Source organism: Agelaius phoeniceus, chromosome 4 (genome assembly GCF_051311805.1).
Source record: "Agelaius phoeniceus isolate bAgePho1 chromosome 4, bAgePho1.hap1, whole genome shotgun sequence".
Taxonomy (NCBI): Eukaryota; Metazoa; Chordata; class Aves; order Passeriformes; family Icteridae; genus Agelaius; species Agelaius phoeniceus.
The window spans coordinates 14,008,950-14,028,869 of NC_135268.1; the positions used below are offsets into that span (position 1 = coordinate 14,008,950).

The 19,920-nt window shown below is 48.1% G+C and overlaps 1 protein-coding gene and 1 long non-coding RNA gene across 7 annotated transcripts in view; one reads left to right on the top strand and one right to left on the bottom strand.

The window, feature by feature from the left end:
- Nucleotides 1-5,686, top strand: part of LOC143693929 (uncharacterized) — a 107,932-nt gene extending 102,246 nt beyond the window's left edge. For 2 of the 5 annotated variants that reach the window (XR_013181987.1, XR_013181984.1), the window contains exon 5: nt 1,619-5,686. This is a non-coding gene — a long non-coding RNA (uncharacterized LOC143693929). The remainder of the gene's footprint in view (nt 1-1,618) is intronic. The other 3 variants (XR_013181986.1, XR_013181985.1, XR_013181988.1) reach the window with 3 other exon arrangements.
- The window catches only part of ANTXR2 (ANTXR cell adhesion molecule 2), a 76,780-nt gene that overhangs the window by 31,186 nt on the left and 25,674 nt on the right, over nt 1-19,920 (bottom strand). For both annotated transcript variants that reach the window (XM_054633669.2, XM_077176920.1), the window contains exons 10-12: nt 17,923-17,992; nt 4,772-4,850; nt 2,431-2,526 (exon numbers count right to left, since the gene is read on the bottom strand). In XM_054633669.2, coding sequence (XP_054489644.1) covers nt 2,431-2,526; nt 4,772-4,850; nt 17,923-17,992 — 245 coding nt within the window. The remainder of the gene's footprint in view (nt 1-2,430; nt 2,527-4,771; nt 4,851-17,922; nt 17,993-19,920) is intronic.

Consider the following 19,920-nt stretch of genomic DNA (forward strand, 5'->3'; position numbering starts at 1 on the left):
CCCTGGACAATCAAGGGAAACCTGACTTGTTTGAGCTTACTGTGGCTTCCTAAGGCAATAGTCAATGGCAGCTTTTGCTCATCTCCTCAGTGGAGGATCTAATCCTGTTCCAGCTCCTGAACTTGCTGAAGTTGGAGGGGAAATTCAGTTTAAAGCCAAGCAATCCATTAATTAGCTGTTACTTCTAATGGCTTCAGAAAATGAAACTTGTTTTAAAAGTGACAGTGGTGTGAGAAAATAATCTGCTTTGAGTAGCAGCTCCTCACCCTGCTGACAGCACTGGAATGTCAATGCCTGCATCCTTATGCTTCCACAGGCTCTCACACTCACACACTTGAATCACACGTGCACACACAAGGATTATTTTCAATCGTGTGATATTCCAAGTGAAATCAGTAGAAAGCTGTTTATGAAAAAGAAAAATCCAAGGCACACGTGCAGCTCTGCATGGAGCAGCACACAGAACTGCAGAGAGGAAGACCTGAGTATTGTAAATTAACTTTCCCCAAGCTGGATTCAGACTGTTTCAATGAGAAAGCCTCTGAATAATGCTGCTGTCTTATTAACCTCATGGAGAGACGGGCTGCTTCCTCAGTTTATTTGGTTTTATCATCAGCCTCTCTGGGCAAAGCTCCATCTCATTTAGTGAGTCGCAAAGAATGAAGGTTTGAGTTTGGAGATGAGCTGATTTCTTGAAAAAAAATCGTTAACAAAAAGAAGTTGGTGCTTGAGGCAGCAGTGCCTTTGATCCACTCATTAACACTTCTCTGCTGCTCCATGATGTGGGCATTAGGAGATGTCAGCACAGAGCCTACAGCCAGCTTGTTGCAATCACATGTTCCACAACGAGGGACAAGTGACAGAACTGTCACAGTGAAACCCTTGGAAGTGGGGGACGAGGAAGGAAAAGGAAGAGGAGTCCCCCTCCCCACCCTCTGAGTGTCCGTGGGACTTACACCAGGGAAGGCTGTGGGACCGAGCCCCAGGCAGGATGGAGCTGGGCCCGTGGGCAGGGAGAAACCCACCTGCCTGGCTACCGACACTTGTTCTGCCCACAACACCCTGGACCTCTCTTTTCCATCAGGATCTGACTCCTGTGCTCCTGCTCCTTGTTCCAGGAAACCAGGGAAGCAGAGCCAGAGGAAGGGAAGAGCAGGTCCTGCCTGGCCCTAATGCTGCCTCTCTCCTCAGGGATGCTACTGAGCCAGAAGTGGCCCTTCCAGGTGATGGATGTCCAAGCCTCATGAGCAGGAGAGAAAGGCAAGAACTGAGGGACAGCAAAACCAGAAGGAAGGATGAGTGCTCCGCAGTAGGTTCAGTGCAACAGCGTGTGAGCTTGGAACTCAGCAAGGCTGTAGCAAAGAGGCCTAAGGTTACCTTTTCTTTTCAAGTAACAAAATAGTATCCAAAGGAGGTAGGAGGAAACACAGAGGGCACAAACATTTGAAGAACTATGGTTTTATAAGGCTGAAAATTGGTAATATAGAACTATTCTCTGGACTGCTTCATGTAGGAATTTTAACTTATGAAGCTGATTTATGAATCAAGGTTAGGTTTTTTTATAATAAGAAAACCAAGGGCTTGCTTTTTACTGATTTACAATGTTCTTTTTCTACAGGGAGGCTCATCATATGAAACACAGTGGAGGTAAGGTGATTAAGAGGAAGCTCCCTGGATTTCTGCTGGGCCTGTGCTGTGGAGAATGAGAACAAGGGAGGCTTTTTGTTCTCACCTTAGGAAGCCCAGACTGTGAGGGTGCAGATGGAGGCTGGGATTTCCTGCCCTTGGACAGCCAGGGGCCCGATGGACCCCCCAGGTCACAAGGGCTGCAGCACAGTCAGGCGAGAAGGCCACTTCCTCTCTGCCCCACATTCCACAAGCCCCAGATAGGAACAGGAACCCAGACCAGGGAAGCAATCTCCATTTTCCAAGTCGCCCATGCTGTCCTTGAGCTGGATGAATAATAAACTTTCCTGCTCCCCCAGAAAGGAATGGCAGGAGGCAAGTGACCAACACTGCTGCTGCTGGGGTGGGGATAGAGAGCGCACTCAGATAAAGAGATGGATGTGTGCAGGGATTATGAAAAAAAATAGAGATTTCAACCTGAGAGCCCATAATGGACTACAAATACCAATTTTCCTGAGAGCAGTTTTAAAGGGGTCCTTGATTTGAGGGTAACATCTGCACACCATTAAGGCCACCCCATTCCCAGTAAGAGCACCATGCTGGAGCTGGCTCCTGTGTGTGTAACTCAGACAGGCGGGGCCGTGCCCAGAGGAGCCCCAGTGCTGGAGCTGCTCTCCCTCCCTTTCCTGCCTGTCACAACCCCCCCCAGAGCTGCCTCCCCATCACTTCACCCATTTCCTGCAGGATCTGTGTTTCCCACCCGTGCCTCAGGGTGCAGGGGCTGTTCCCAGGGTCTGTACTCACCACTTTGCAGCAGAGGGGCCAGAACCACCAGAGCAGGCCGAGCGCCACCAGCAGCAGGAGCACGAGGACGGCAATGAGCGCTCCCACGCCACTGGACTGCGGAGACAGCAGGGACAGTGTCAGTGCTGCCTCACTCGCTCACCCCACAAGCCAGCAACCATTCTGCTCAGCCCAGGGCCTTCCTTCTGATGTAAAACTCGTACAGCTGACAGCCCTGAGATCACAATGAGGCCCAGCCTGAGGAAACAGAGTCCCTTGCCTGCTAGGGAATGAGCCATCAGCCACCGACAGGGGAAGTCTCATCCTAAGCCTGTGGATAACACAGAGGTGCCCTTCTCCATGAGGACCCAGGTCTCACACATGGACTGGGGAGCACACAGGGAGGTTTTAGGGCATCTCTACAAATAGTACACCTGTAAGGCTTTGATGCAGATTGCCCCCACTCCTGCACAGACTGTAGCACACTGACTCCCTGCAGCCATCCTGTGGGAACCTGCAACTGAAGGAGGGAGTGTTCCTGCTTCCAGCAACACCTGAACTACAGAACTGAGCAGCCCACCTCCCACACCTCCAACCCACTTCCTGGGGGTGTCTTCATTCCTACACTTCAGGCTTTTAAAACAATGACAGAAACACAACAGCATCTCTAGGAAAATAAGTTATTCAGACTTCAGCTGGGAAAAAAAGGAAAGGAGAGACCCAGAGGACCACTGAGACTGGAATACTGCGTGAGCAGTCCTGACCCAGAGGTGCTCCACTGCACATGGGGGTGGAACAGAGCCGTATCCCAGGTCCAGTGAGGCACACAGGTACAGTGGTGCCTGGGTGCCTAATGCTGTGTGATTTTGTTTGTTTTCACTGCAGTAACGTGTGTTTGTTGGGAGGCTGTAACTTGTAACTCATCTCCCAGTCAGCCGTCAGCTGCTCAGCTCCCAGAATTAGTGAGCAGTTCTAGCAGTGACCCATTTCTTGAGTTGCCCATCTGCTACTATGGAAACAGCAGTTCTTGTGTGGAGCCGCCTTTGCTGCAGTACAGGCCAAGAGCAGAAACCAGAAAGAGACAAAAAAGGCTGCTGAGAAGCTCTTCCTGCTGCTGTGCACATCTGTAGCTCTCTGCTTCCTGCCAGGACAGGCTGTGAGCACAGAGCAGCAGAGCTGCCATGCAGCTCAGTGGGAAGGCCATGCCCAGCACCTCGCTCCGAGCTGCTTTGTGTCAGGGCTTTTCTGTTCCTCTCTGTGCACTCCTGGCAGCTCCTACGGGGGCACCATGTGCTGCCTTCTCTGCAAGGGCTGAGGTGCAGCAGGCTGCAGCTGGGCTGCAGCAGCTCCTGTGCTGCACAGCCCTCAGCCACCCTGCCTGGGCGTACGGCTGGCATGCTGCCGACTGACAAAGGCCCTGGAACACAGAACTGTGATTTGGGGTCTGGGTGTTCCTTCGGCTCCCAGCTCACTCAGGCTTCCCTCCTCAAACTGCAGGGCTGCACTGGATCTCTGATCTCAACAGCTGCACAAATGGTGAGGTTTTAAATGAATAGAATAAAAATGTCTTTTTTTTCTCTTTTCAGTTACTGATCTATGAGCAAAGAAATCCTGTTGGGAACCATGTGTGGTGATGGGCAAAAGAGATTCTCTCTGTGCTCCACGCCCAATGGAAAAGCTGCTCTCCAGTCTCTTGTGAGGTTAAGACACATTTAAAGGCCCACGTGCACAACACGTGCTCAACACCGTGGGCTCATATCTCCCTCCACAAATTCCAGCTGTCCTGTGTAATACAAAAGGAATTAGAGGACAGCGAAAATGTGGGAGTAGAAAATATATGTGTTAAATTAGAATAGTCACTGGCTGCACAGGTGTGTGGTCTCTTCCAGAAGCAGTTTTTATCTCTTCTATAACCTCTGATCAGACTGAGCAGGATGTTCACACTGCCTGACTCCCAGGTGTAAGTGGGACACTGGCCTCGGCTTGGACAGCTGTCTCCCAGGATGAACAAGAGCTGAGAGCCTACACTCCTCACTCGGGCCTCAGCGTTACAAAGCATTAGCACCTCTGCAGGCTGTAACCTCTCTCCACACACAGGCTCAAGGGCCAAACTTGTGCCCCTCTGCTCCCTCCAGCCCAACTGAGGGAAGGGTCATGCTGGAATGGGACCCAGCTGACTGTCACGCCTGGCCCTCAGGACAGGTCTCTGAGGGCAGGAAAGCCTCCCAGTACTTGGAAAGACACAGCTTTGCACAGCAAAGTGGAAGCAGAGGTTCTGTGCTCTGAGGCCTTGCAATGGCAAAGTCCAAAGAGAAACAGGATGTGGGGATTTTACAAGGAGTGACAGAAGTCATTCACTTACACACTCAGAAGCAGTGATGGTTAACGAGCTGGACATGAAAGACTGGCCTTCATTCAAACTCACCAAAACCTCCAGGGTTCTGCCAAGAGACAAAGAAGAAACATGAGCAGCCATGGAAGAGCCAAGAAAGGCTCATACCTGCTGTGCAGGCCCTTGTACCTACAGCCTCTGCTCCACAGGGAGTGTCCTCAGAGGGGAAATGGAAGCCTCTGCTTATTCCTATTTGGGAATAAGTTTGGTCTCCTTGACAAAGAGCTGTCCAAGTACAGAATACCCCTTCCCCATTCCACAGAGCAGAAAGTATTCCCAGAAGTTTCCCATAAAATAAATTGAAGTTCAGCTGTAAAAGTAGCATTGTTTTGTCTGTTCCATAACCATCTCCTTAGTCACACACAGACATTATGGTTAAAGATGTCGGATAATTATAAATGGTCAGGACTTGCTATAAATAGCCCCGAACACTGCATACAAATAGTATGTGGTTTACATTTTACAAATTAACCCTACAAGAAAACAACACATGGTGAATGTTAAACAGAATAAGACTCCTCAGCTTCTCTGGCTTGGATTCCCAGGATTCAGACAGTTTATGTTATGCATAGATGTAATTAAATAAAAATGTAGATATCCATGAACTAAAATGATTAATCATTTACACCGTTCTTACATGTCATGAGTTTTTATTCTGGCACAAACACTGTAGTCAATATGGAGTTCAAAGCTATTTTAGCTAATTTGGCTCATTTCTTCTTCAGTTTTAGCAAAAATGAAGTGAGTTGCTTCCACGAAACTCATTTTTACATGATCTCTGTTCTGAATAATTGATCCAACAGAAAGAATAACTCTAATCTCCTTCTAATTGGAATTCACTGGAATAAGTGAATCAGAACCAATAAAAAAACCAAACCTATTTGATTCCCTTGCAGAGCAATAAATCAAACCACAGTGAAACTCTGGTCAATGATGACTTTTTTAAAGATGTGGTGCTTTTTATTATTTTTAATTCCAATTACTTGTTTTGGCATTGTCATGAGGAATGCTGGGGGAAATTGCAGCATGAGGATTCTGCTCAGGCTTGGCCAAACACTCCTGGAACTGCAGGGCAGGAGGGTTTCCTGCTTCCCCCGGGGGAAACAAGGACCCCCAGGCTGAGCTGCTCACACACTCCTGCAGCTGCCCCACAAGCCCTGTGTGCCCTGGCAGCTCTCTGAGTCCTGCCTGAGTTTAGTGTGGCTTACGTGTTTTATCCAGGTGTGTTTCGTGTCCCTGTTTTGCTCCATCTGCTAGCAAAGACCATCTACCAAAACAGCCTCATTCCTCACTAGTGGCATTCTTCAGAGAGGAATGCCACTCAGAGAGGAATGAGGCTGTTTTGGTAGATGGTCTTTGCTAGCAGATGGAGCAAAACAGGGACACGAAACACATCTGGATAAAACACGTAAGCCACACTAAAGCAAAGGATCATTCCCTGGCATCCTGGGGACCTTGGCATGTTCTTGAGCTCACTGGGTTGTATGCAACATTCTGTAAAACAGCAAAGATTTCCCAGTGGGCTGGAGTATATTGTACCCCTTGCTGTGTGCAGCACAGTACCAGTTCCTGCCTGTACTAGGTACCAGCCGGGATTGCATTTCCCAGCCCACACCCGCAGCTCTGCAGCCCCACTCCTGCTGTCAGCCCGCTGACAGATCCCAGGGAGCAGGCTCGCTGAGCAATCAGCTCCAGCACGGACACAGCTCCACCCTGATACACTGCTGCAGGGATGAGCCACTGGAGATGTCACTGGAGCTGATCATAGCCGCTCTGTTCTGGAAGCCACAGAGTGAACTCACACAGATAATTACCTCATCTTCAAAAGGATGAACCTGTCAACACACTAAAGCACTCCTTCCCTGAGACTGTCATGGCTGTTGGGGATACTCAGTACGCCCTTTCATTTCTTGAGCAGCCACCTGTTTGCTGGGCTGTGGGTACTTGTGATTCATACAAACACTGCCCCCTAAACTGGGAGTCCCAGAAAGCGGTGTCCTGTTTCTGCTGCTCCTTCACACATGGCTCGGAGACAGACACATACACAAACACATCCCAGTGTTTACCAGCAACCAGCCACATGTGTGTGAGGCTTTCAGCTCGGCATTCTGCCGAAACTGAAAATATTCTGAGATGAAAATGACAAGCAGCAGCCATCCAATTTCTCGGGCCCCTGCTTTTCCCACTGGTGACTGTCACTGCTGTGTGAGGGCTGAGTCCCTCTGTGGAGCTCAGAACAGCCCAGTCAAGAGAACATTCCTGTCCCTGCAGCCAGGGACACAGCCCTGGTTCACCAGAGAAGGGTGAGGCTGTACTAGTTTTGTCCCAGCACAGATCCCAGCTGAGGGCTGAGCTCTGGAAAGCTGCCACAGAGTGAGATATGTCCTCAGGGCCCCTCAAATGAACCCCCTCTAGAGTCGGGCGGTGTTGTTGCTGCAGCCCCCTGGGGCCATCCAGCAGGCCAGGCTCCAGGGAAAGGCAGTGGAGCCCTGCTCACGCCTCCTCACAAGCCCAGCAGTGCCCACAGACAGTGGCTTTCCAGAGCTTTGAGGCAGGGTGCTCATTCCCATCCTCTGCTCCCTCCTGACACTGCACCTGAGTGAAGTGGAAGCAGAGAGCTGGCAAAGGAGCAGGAGTAGTGACAGTGGTGTGCAGCACAAGCCCTACTGCTCTGCCTCTACCCCAGCCCTAACGCGTGCACCTTCCCGGCAGTCTGTACTTCCAACCCGCCTCACTGCACTAGGAAAAACTGCCTTCCATTTACAGTTCACGGCCCTTCCTCCACATGGAAGGGATTTTCCTATCCTTTGTCTGTGCAATATCACTTTCTGGATGGGAACCAATCCTGGAAAACTTAAGTCTGAAAAGAGCTTTTTAAAAATGTTCTGATTTCTGACCAAAGGTAACCACAAGACTCTTGCAACTTGAAGCCGCTTCAGTCCTGGCCCACTGCCCATCCTAATACACAATTTACCCAAAAATGTAACTTGAGGAGACCAAACAGTTGCAATTCCTTCCCTCATGCCCACTGCTGGTTTATTGTGACAGCAGAGGGATGTGGCCCAGTGCCATATGTCCCTGCAACTCTGGTCTAAAGCCTCCCATTCCCTGTGAAATACAGCTGACATTTCCATCCACAGTAACCTATTTGCAAAGTATTCATTTGCTCCTTACTTTATGGGAAGCTACTAAAAGACTGCCATTTTATGACCCATTAAAAAAGATGAAAAAATTAAATACAATTGTGAAAGACATTTGCTGTAAGTAATAAATAATTTACCTCCAATTTTCACGCACTGAAAATTAAACTGGCAACTGCTCAAAAAGTTACTAAAATTACGGTGACAAAGGTACTTCAGAATCAAATGCCTGCACTAAAATAGCAAGAATGCTGTACATAGGAGGAAGGCAAAAAATAGGTCTGTGTATTTAAAGGGCACTTTCCCTTCCAACTCTGCCTTCATGAAATAATGGATAGCTTTATAATACAGGCTCCATTTGACCAACCTCACTCTGATATCTTTGGGGACTGCTTGCTGGGGTGCAATTAACATTTACCCCTCCATTCTCCCTGACCCAGTCATTCCCTGGGCTCTGCTAACAAACACTCCTGAACCACAATGATGACTCTGCATCCAGGGACTCATCCCAGCCCCAGGAGGAGGCAACACACAGAGGAAGGGATTTCCAGCCTGGGCTTCTGGGTGTGGCGCTCTTTGCAGACAGCAGCTCCAGCTGCACAAGGACAGGGACAGCCCTCCTGGAGCAGGGTTCCAGCCCTGCCTGTCCTGTTTGGTGCAGTGCCACTATGCCACAGGCCAGCTGTGCCCAGGGAGCAGTGGGAACTATGCTGGGGGCAGGACATGGCCAGCAGTTAGGAGAAGTGTGTGACAGTGTTCACAGGGGTTCTTGGATGAGGCAAGAGACAAGAATGTTGACTCCATGTTCAGAAAGCTTGATTTATTATTTTGTGATATATATATATTACATTATAACTATACTAAAAAGAAATAGAAAGAAAAGTTTCCTCTCAGAAGCTAGCTAAGAATAAAAAGGAAAAGAATGATAACAAAAAGCAGCTCTCTCGGACTCTGTCCGAGATAGCTCTGTCTTGATTGGCCATTAATTATAAACATTCAATATGGCCCAATCAAAAATCTACCTGTTGCATTCCACAGCAGCAGATAACTATTGTTTACACACTTTTTCTGAGGCCTCAGCTTCTCAGAAGGGAAAATCCTAAAGAAAAGATTTTTAGTGAAAAAGATGTCTGCAACAGAAGTGGGCAGAGGTGTTTTCCTCCCATCAGATGCACAGGCATAAAAAGGAGCACTGAGTATTCTCCTGAGAACAGCGAGACCCACTCATCCTGGAATTCATTATGGTGTTTGGGGATTCTGGTAAAGAATGAGTACAAACTCATCCCCCTGCCCTTCTTGGTTTGGCTTAGCACTGATATAAATTCAGATGATGGTTCTTTAGGACTCCCTCTTGTTAGCTCAGAACCCTCTAGCTTTTCCAGCCACATGTCCACATGTCCAGGCTTGACTTTCCATGGAACAAGACACAAACTTTCACTGCTAGGAACTCCTAGGGAATATGAGAGAACTGGAAAGCAGTGAGGACCTCAATCTGATCTTGTGGAATCATGGGAACCTGCAGTAGCAGGGTATGAAACGTCATTATTCTGTTAAAGTAGACCATTAATTCAGCTCGGGATCCTATGGCCACTGCTGGATGTGCAGCACTTAGTTCTGCTCACGTGGTCCTCGCTAATGCTCTGGGAACACTGCGTGCCCTAGGAGGGACATGAAGGACTGCGCCAGAAATTACTACTGATCTTAACACTACATCCATATGGCTGAGGGGCCTGTTAGCCTGTACAATTCATTGAGGATGTTTCCATCTGTGAATAGGTCCCATTATACCCTAATTGTGTCAGACTAAATGTATTTCTAAAATATTTGCAGAAGTTAATATTTATGACAGACATTAAGCCTACTCCAGCCCTATTTCTGGCTTCCCCCCAGCCTGAGTTGATTTCCCTGGCTATTCTGGAGGGGGGAGGTTATCCCATGGGAGCACCACACACATGAGAACTATGTCCCATGGGAGCACCAGAGACTGGGAACCATACTGTCTCTTATTTTTGTGGGAACAAAATATTGTGTAGGGAAATAAAAGACAATGCCTACATTAAACACTTCACCTCAGTGAGTTTGCAACAGGAAGAATCGGTGCAGGTGGGAGCAGTTCTGACCCCCCTGGCTGCCTGCCCAGGGCTGCAGGGGAAGCCCAGCTGTTTTCAATGAGGGGTAATGCCAATATCCTGCCCAGGTCTGGACTGGCCATGGGCACAGCAGCAATTTGGGGCTATTGCCTTCACCTGAGCACAGGGGCTCTGCAACGCTGAGAACAACAGTGAACAGATGAAAATAGCCTGACCTGGAGCTGGAATCCTACCAATTGCTGAGCAGCAGGAAGTCAAAAGGGAGAAGCACAGGGGCTTCCTTTTTGGCTGCAACTCCCACATCAGAGAGCTGCTGGCAAGGCTGGAAGAGGACTGAGCAGCTGAGAGAGCCTAGAATTCATTCTGGGGGTTGGGAAGTCCTGCAGCATCAGCAGGCCGCCTGCTCTCCTCTGTTCAGTGCGTCTCAAAGGACAGCTGGCTCCTGAGAGGTAACTGGGCTCTTTGTGCTTTTGCCTTCTCACACTAGCGACCAGTGTTATGTGGAATGGGAAATAATTTAGTCAACAAGCTGCCTCTTAACTTGCCAATCTTATTGAATTCTCCTTTTAATTGGTCCCCTTGTCTGTGAACAATGTTTTTTTCCAAGTGGTATGTAGTCACCATGTAGGTTTCAGACTGAGGATGAGGCTTGGAAAATTGGTCCTTTAACCCATGCCTGCATGCTGACACCAGCTGCCAAGCTCTCGAGTGGCTCAGCACTCAGCACAAGCACTGGCCCTTACGTCAGTGAGTAATTCAGCTCTGTGGCCAAATGACACCCCTGTCTGCATTCCCACAAAGGCTGTGCTAAGGGTACTGAGTGAACAGCACTACAGAAAGAGCTCAGTGTCACTTGTTAGTTAGACAACAGAAATCCTCAACACAGCCACAGCATATTAATCCTTTCTTGAGTGACCCTGAAAGACATGTGAGACTGAGCTGCAGCTTGCAAACAACTCTGCCTTTGCTGACAACAGCTTTTCTAAATTTTTACCTTTCTCAGCAGAAGAAAAAGTGACAAAACAAAAATAACAGTAGTAAAGGTAGCCATAGTAAGCAACTGCTCTCCTCACTCTGTTTTTCAGCCACTCACTTCCATGTTATCAGAAAACTCACTTAAGTTCCACACACCTTTCTCAGCACTCGTTCAGACAGGTAAAGAGATGTTTTTCACAATTCCATGACCCTGACTAAGTTCTGGCCTTTTCTGACTAAACAGGTGATGATATGTGTGTGTACCTGTGTGCAGCGGAAATCACGGGGATTTGTGTACTTCAATATTTGTGGGTGGAACACCTGGGGGGTTATCAGGGGCATCTTTTAAATGTGAGTTTGGACTTTGTGGTAAGACTGTCTCAGGTTACTGCTGTTGTTTGTCCATGTGGTAGAACAGGGTGAGATAAAGGTGAGGTGTAACCTGCAGGTGTGCCTGAGGTACCAAGTAACCTGGTGTTGCAGAGGGGTGTTGGGTGAGCACCCAGCAAGTTCCAGAGTTACACGTGTGTGAGAGCAGTGGGACTGCTGGATGAATCCGGCTGGGCTGTGCTGCCAACACTGGGCCAGTAAGGTGTGACACTGGCTGCTAGGTCAGGTGTAATTATGAGCTTGTGGCCTGCTTGCTTTTGAGGCTTGCACTGTTAGAGGGAGGTACAACTGTGCCATGCTAACATGAGGCACTGGCACTTGGTGTGGGAATGTCAGTGTGTCAGCCCCAGCACCGGAGTGCATCCTCTGAGAGCATTAATGGTGCCGGATCGGCTCGCATGCTATTCAGATATTTATTTTGTGTTTGCTTGAAGAATCAGGCCAATGTTTTTGAAAGCACATTTAACTATACCATATGCCTACTTAAATCATCCCTATCAAACAAGTTGTGGGTTGCTGCTCTGGTTCATTCTGTTCTGTTTTCTCTCCCTTCCCAATGTGTTTATGTGTATTTATCCAATTTGCTCTGTTCCTCGTGCCAAATGGCAGGTCTGAGATCCCAGCCAGGCAGGGGCAGCTGTGCTATTGTTGGTGCCTGACAAAACAGAGGTCATGGGCTGGGCCTGCAGCTCTAGCTCTAATGACAGCTTGTGTGGGACATTATGGGGCAGTTACAATGTAATCAGGGTTCCTGTGCCCTCAGAACTAGGAATAAACCTTAACTTACCCCTTGGTAACTTAGAACTTAAGTCTCATTTTTAAGATGTAATTCCTGGCAAATTAGCCTCTTGCAAAATATTCTGCTGCTTGTTTACTTCATTGTCATAACTCCTTCCTCTGTCTGGAAAACACCCAACTTTAAACAGCCCCACCACAAAAAGCCAAGACCTGAAAAACCAGGCAACAGCCTCAGTGGAAGAAAGGGTCTCTTCTGCATGGAACTGATCCTAGCTGTTCTCGTTTCAAAGACTGATGAGAGGTATGAGCTCTGCCAACCTAGGCAGTAACTGCCCATAGAAAGGAGTAGGCTTTTGTCCTCCGTGGGAGGACTCTTCCCACCCTGGAAGGTTGTTCCAAGTCCAGCCCAGCAGTTCCAGGCAGTGACACAGTAAGGCATGATCATTCCCATTGCCCGCTGTTCAGCAAGAGATCAATCTGCAGGGCTAGGGAATTCTAAACGCTGTACTCTGTGCTCCTTGGGTGGCCTGACACTTTATCCCCTTTTCCTGCTGCCTTTCAGCCCAGCAGGCACGAGTCTCTAAGCTATTGGGAAGGGTGTTCCTTGGTGCTGCACGCCAGCTCTGAGGCACCAGAGCAGGCTGCAGTGGCTGGGCAGCTGAGGAGAGGAGGCACGAGTCCCTGGAGCCACTCGGGGAGCGCGCAGCTGCCATGAGGCTGCCTGGCTCCGGCTGCGGCACTGCCGTGCTGCTCGGCATGGAAAAGGGAGCGCTGGGGAAACAGCACATCTGTCACCCACACACAGCCACAGCCTCCACTCAGGGCAGCACCAGATGTGTTTATTCGGAGCATGTACTAACTAGCTACTTAATGGCTTAGAATTATTAGCCACAAGTTAATTAGGCAAACATAGTCACCATCAGTCACCTTACAAAGCATCGCTTCTTCAACACTGCTTTTACTTCCTGAGTGCCTTTATCAAGCACAGGAAACAGGAGGGGAAAACTACCAATTCCATAAAGGAGCTGCAGCAAGAAATAAATGTGTGAAAGAGGTCCACAGGGTCTTAATGAATGGAGTGTACAGGTAATGCCTTAGCTGATCACCTATCCATGCTACCAGCACAGTGGCACAGGGGAGGAAGCAGTGAGACTTAAGAGGCTGCAGCTGATGGGGAAGAAAAGGGAAGTAACAGTGGAAAAAATTATTCCTTGGTATAGTTAAGTCAAATTTGCAAATATTAGCTTCCCTGCTGCTGCGCGTACTGGGTATGTGCCTGGGGGTGCAAGCGTTTGCTTGGCATCCTGCCTGCACAATGGATTTTGGACCACCACTGTCCCAAGGGAACGGGCTCTGGTTCCTCAAGATGCAAGACACAAAAGCAGTTGGTCAGTTCCTGACTCCCAGGTCACAGGCAGCAGTGCATGGAGTCAGGGCAGAAGAGGATCTATCTTTGGGTACTGGGAACAGTCAGGATCGCTGGTTAGGAGCCTACCATGACAACCATTCCATACAGCACCTTCCAGCTGCTCTCCAAAGGGACAGCTGTCTAGAAACCTAGTGAGGTCATCTGAAGGATGGAGCCCACAATCCATTCATCTTCTCTGTGTCTGTTTGCTTTCGTGTGTCCATGCTCTTCCCCTTAAATCTGGTGCTAGTATTAATAAAAATGGCACTTAGAAAACGGGAAGCAAGATTCAAGGTAGCCCCGTTCCGCTGTCATGGAAACATGTTGCACCTAGAAATCCTAGAGCCCCTAGAGCTGAATGTGAGGCATGTGAGGGGTAACCTCATTTTGCAGATTAACTCCTGCATTGCTGTGTGCTTTGTGCCAAGTGAGCTGCCCCAGACTCCATCAGCTCCTTGCAAACTGCAGGTAACCGAGATTTTGGCAATACAGTAGTCATTTTCCTTCCTACCACCCAGCAAATAACTCCTATTGAATCTTTGCTCTTTAAGTGCCACCAGCTGTTTGTGTTGGACAGGATGTAGGAAGCGATAAATGGAAGCTGAAGACAGCAGGGTTTGAATAGAGGGCAGATAAGGTCATTAATAGCAGCAGTGTGGACTGTCCTACCTTGGCATGCAAGCTGAGGTACCTGTGAGAAGTTTCACTTACAGGTTTAGGCTGGGATTTTTCTTTTTTGGCTCTGTTATTCCTTTAGCTTCTGAGCCCAAGGAGAAGGGTGCTGCATTCTCCTGTCCCAGCAAAACCTGAGTTCAAGTGCAGGATGCACAAAGATGGAAGCTGGCCAGCACTGCAGCTGCATGCAAAAACAGCCTTCTGTAGTTCCCTGAACTATTTTAAGAACAATGACAATTCCTCAGCCTGTTGGTTCAGTTTGAATAATCCACTGCCTGGCCTACATCCATCCTTTCTTGCCTGGCTTAGAGGAGAGTCTGCACAAGATTGGATGTTTGCAGTAGGCACCATCAGAACCAAAATGTTATTGTGATATTCCAGTGAGAAATGAGAGTTCAAATAGACTGAGATAAGTAGTAGTCATGTAACTATTCAGTAGAAGTATTTCAGTAAAGCAGTGTTTGGTTGTGCTAGTTTGAACTGCAGTTATTGTCACACACTCACCTAATAAAAGCAAATTTGTAAGTATTCAGGCAGTGCAAGAAATGTTGGTTTTCCCACTGGCATTTCCATGCAAGGCACAAGGGGTTTCACAATGGCTCACCCAAGCAGAAGCCAGCTAGAGGTGAAGCCAAGCCTACAGACAGATTGTTCTGAATGCAAACTCACAGAGCTTAGGGCAGCGAGAGAGCAGAAGTGAAACTAGCAGGGAATGTAGACTTGTAAATATCACAGTTTTTCCTGTACTAGTGTTCAGGGCTAGTGATCACGAGCAGTCTCTTGAAAGAGACAAGGGCTCCGACTGCCCTCGGAGGCACAATGGCTACAGAAAGATGTACAGTAAGGGAGAGGTCACAGCCACCTCTGGCTTGGTTTGATTCTCTCAAGCTGTGGCAGGACAACAAATCCAAGTCTCTGCTGAAAAGGGGAACCGATTTTCTCAAAATATTCTGAGCCCTTCAAAATGTGACTTTTAAATGGGCAGTGCAGTAGAGTCAGAGTTCTGTTTACTAACCAGCTTGACTGTGTTGTTGCACCTGCCATCACAGTGCAGAGATGATCTCTCAAAGCCATTCAGCCTGGGTTAGCCTCCTCACCTTCCTGTCAGGTGTATGTGTACTTTCCCTGTCTGCTTTATTTCAAATTCATAACGTGCTTTATAAGGCATGGGGTGCTTGTGTGAAAATTGTGAATAATTGTCAGCCTTTAGCTGATCAGGAGCCTTGTAAGTGGGCTGGGTTTGTAAGCAGACTATGGAATTTTGCACTTTAGAAGCAGCATGACAAGAAGGGATTTTAAATGGCACAGGCAGCACAGTCATGTTGTCACCCAACCTAAGGATGATACATCCATCTGCTACAGGGTACTGTGGAAAAGCAGACTGAAAAAAATGCTTGGTTTAATCTACAGCTGGCACTTGGGAAGCTCCAGACTCAATGCAGCCAACAGCTGGGAAGGAAGCAGAAACACACCATGGCCCAATTCCAGGAGAGTAGGGGCTCACCAACCCAACATCCTGAATACTTTGACATTTTATTGATTTCACACAGCTTAGTATTGCTCTGCATGTGAAAACTGCTAATTCATCAGGCAACAAGAAGTGTTTCCAATTAGGGAAAAATACAATGAAACCTGTTAAGTGCGTCTTGACTGTTCACCCAGAAACTAAGCTTGCTGTGTGGCTTTTAAACCTGCAGCTAACTCAGACTGCTTGTGTTCTCTTAAATCCACCCAAAAGAGCACTAGAAAAGAACAGAGTGGTTGTTGCTACATTAGTGACTAATATTAGCTCCACTACATGAGGAATTACTGGGAGATATCCAGCACTAGTCTAGGCTGTGCCAATGGGAAGTCAAGAGTTCAAGTACGTACATATCTTTCATAGCTGTCAGTCTTCTGCACAGTAAACTGCTCAGCTCTGGGGCAGAGCTCCAACTCTTTCAATACTATGTCAGGGAACTGTGTTTCACATGGTAACTTGGGAAAAAGTGTTTTCCTGTGAACCTGTAGAACTCCAACTGCATTGTGCTGAGGTGCATTATCCACATTGCAGTTCCAGGGTGGCAGTTGTCTGCTTCAGTACCACTCCACAGTGTAAGGAAAAATGCAGCATGTGCAACTAACTTCCATGGCTTTAACCTATGCAGACATGTCATGCACTTCACATGCCTTTGGCAAGACTGGCTGTTTATGTACTCTGGGACAAACTGTGTGTGGAAAAGCCTTTACAGCATCACCTTTTGGGGAGCTTCATACTGGGATTGTATGTCATGCATGCCTCATACTGGGAGTGTATGTGGTTTGCTACTGCTCTTCTGTTGTACAGTAACTGCCCTGAAATACCTGGCCTGGGGAGGAGGGGTTTAAACCCGACTGATTGGCATTGTCCTGATGACAAAATCAGTTCACTTACAACTGTGGTGGTGCTGACTGGCTTTAGCTGAGCCAGAGGCTGCGGAGCTCCGGCACTGTGGGAGGCACAGGCCGCTCAGCAGGCACAGGGAACTGACACCCTGCTGCACGTGGCACAAGATGCATTTGTCACACAGCCATGTGAAAAGCAGCATCAGGAGACAGATCAGTATTGAATCCCTCACCCTCCCTCTGCTCTGCATGTAGCTCTGCTCTGTGCCTGCTCTCCCTGCCAGCCATGACACAGCTCGGGAGGCAGACCCTCTGGCCCCAGCCGCCCCACTGGGGTCAGGCACTGAACGTTCTTGCTCCACGGCTTTCCAGCTTCCCTCCCCCAGCCTGCTGTCCAACACACAAACCAGATGTGCTTCTGGAGCTTTGCTGTCCATCTGACAGCACAACTGAGGCGGCCGATTGTTGCTCAAGTCAGAAGCATAGCCACAAACCAGCCATCTATACAACACACATCTTCAGCTCCTGAAGTGCCACAGATCAAGGCCAATGCAGACCTTCTATGCTTCCCATTGGATTAGCACTAGCCTCATGCCTAGTAAGTCTCTGGGAATAACTACTTGACAAGCAGGGAGGAAGCCAACACCCAAAGCCTTGGCCCCTCCCACAGGACCCAGATCTGATGTGCAGTTTTCTGATTTCATATTAGCCTAGGGTCTTCAGAAATGTGCACAATGAAGCCCAAGTGATCATAAGGCCCTGAGGCACCTTTGAGTTGGAGAGGAGTAGGGAAGGACTAATTCTCCAAGGGCCAGAAGTAATGTGCAGCCCTGGCCGGTGACACTGAGAATAAGGCCAGAGCTGCAGCTTAGCCCCAGTGCTGGAGCTGTTAACTCACTGGATCAGGATGTGTGGAGCAGGGATACATGTCCTGACACCTAATTTTAATAATAGCTTGTAAGTGTCAGTGGTAATGTCATCTTTTTAACAGTGGGCCTGGAGATGATCTGGACGAGAGCATATTATGCCCTGTTAAAACAGCTAATCTGCATAGAACTTATGACAAGCCAGATCTTTTCAGTATTTCATAAACTGGCTGAATATTCATTTTTAAGGCACTGTCCAAATGGGTTTGGTCACAGATGACTACTCTAAGTCCACTCCAAAGCTGGCATATACACCAGGGAAATAACACAAGAATGGGAGGAAAAATGCAGCAACAAACCACCCCCTGTAAAAGCAACCAAATATTGCTTTCAGCCAAATCTCTCCCAGTTAATGTCAGCTATAATGGTGCCAAATTCCAGCAAAACATGTGCTGGCATTTGGTTCAGTACTTACTGGCCACTTTTGTACAGGATCGGTGCGGGGCAGAGCAAAAAATCAGACTCTACTGTTTTAGGCCTTTCATCTGAAAAACAAAAATCACATGAGCTTACTATGCCGTGCAGCTTAGGTGAGGAGCTGCCACATGAACGTGCTGTGAGCTCCCTCCATTCCCATGCTCCTTACTAGTCTGTCCTGGCTGAAACTGGCAGCAAGGCAGGCCCAAGGTAAGGAACAGGGAGCCCCAGAGCTGGCAGTAAATGCCAGGTGAGCCCACGTTACAGTGCTTTTTGGAGCTACTCGAGTCAGCTCATGCTCTTCCAGAGAGAACACTTCCTAGAATCAACACCATCTTTGTGGAGAGTGAGAACACTATTAGTAGTTTCCTGGTAGCTAGAAGATGAAGGTTTGTTTCTAGTTGGCTCCATTCCTGTGTGTTGCATTGCAGGACTGTTTTATTAGCTGTGACTTGAGTGTTTTTCTCCAGTATTTCTTCTGCTTTTGAGTCTGTGTCATTAGCAAACCTCTCACACTTACAAAGCACCTATCTGTAGAGCACATGAAGCATTTATTTGTAGAGCCTTGTGTCCAGTACAGCATTTCTGTTCTGCAGATGTGAGGAGGGGAGGATGGAGCTTTTGGTAAACTGGGGAAAATCCAGCTCCTGTGTGCAGAACCATCAGCCTGAACTTCCCTACGGCAGGACTGATGATTTCTGTGCAAGGACTTTTTCCTGACTGTGGGCTGAGAGCAGATAACTGATCTGCCAGATCAACTTGGAGATGACTCTGTCCTGCATTTCAGGAACAGGCAGACAGACAAGCAGTTCAGGGGCAGCTGAAGGAGGAGCTGTTGGCATAAATGAGCTTTTCATATGTGCTATAATCTGCACTGACTGCTTGGCCTAGATTTGGGGCTAGTTGTGAGGTGGGGAAGAGGGATTAGCACATTGCCATATGTTTTTGTCTTAATGGTATGTTTCATAGATTATTTTTCTATCCCACAGCTCCATTTGGCAGGTTTCCTTTCTAGCATTTGGTAATGGTTCTTTATAAATGCAGAACGAGGAAGATGCCAAATGCATCCTTTAAAGGCAGGGGAGCTGACACAGTAAGGGTGTGCTCAGAGGCTGGTACCAGAGAGAGCCCAGGCTCTCAGTGAGGGCAGCTCCAACACCAGCAGATCCTTGTCCAAGTGCCCTCACATACTGAGGGCTCTGCAGAGGGCCAGTCTTATGTAGAGGAGACTGCAATGACATGAGGATGGTTGTCCTTCTCTTGAGACCATCTCCTTCCTCCTGCTACTGCTCCAAGTGCCCTCCCTGTCTTCCTGTTCATCCTGGCTCCACTGGCCCCCTTCAGGCTTCCTCTGAACCAGGCATTCAGAGTCCAGCATAGAGCTGTAGAGAATGACCTCGTGTACTGTGGGAAGGACCACCTGGAATGTCCCACTTGAAATGTCCCTGCTTTCTTCCTGTACTACTCCCCAGCAGCTCACTGTTGTCCATTGCTGAAGACATGGACCAGGGGGATGTAGCAGGCCCTGGCAAGACCCCATAGAGCAGATTGTGTTTTTGTAATCAATACATCACTGTGCCATTCCCCTACCCTCATGTGCTTCAGCACACCCCTTTCTGAAGCCAAGAAAAAACAAGCAGCCCAGAGCTGTAGTTGGCAATTCTCACATCAGATGGTAGCAAGTGTTTGTGGGCAATGGGAAACAGAGGTGACAATTGTAATGGAAACTGAAGGGGAATTTATACAAGCGAATTGTCTTACACAGGCTGCCTGCATCCAGAACTACTGGGTTATCCTGTTATTCTGCTAAATTATTGTAGGTATTTAACAGGCAGGAGAAACTGGCAACCAACTCCAGTATATACAATATCCAGGGTAAGGAAGAAACTGCACTGGAAAAACAAATTCGATTGTGAAGGAATTTAAGACAGGCTAATATAGAAATCAGACAGTAGGCAGGGAAAAAGTCAGTTGTAGATTTTCCTTCAACTTCTTT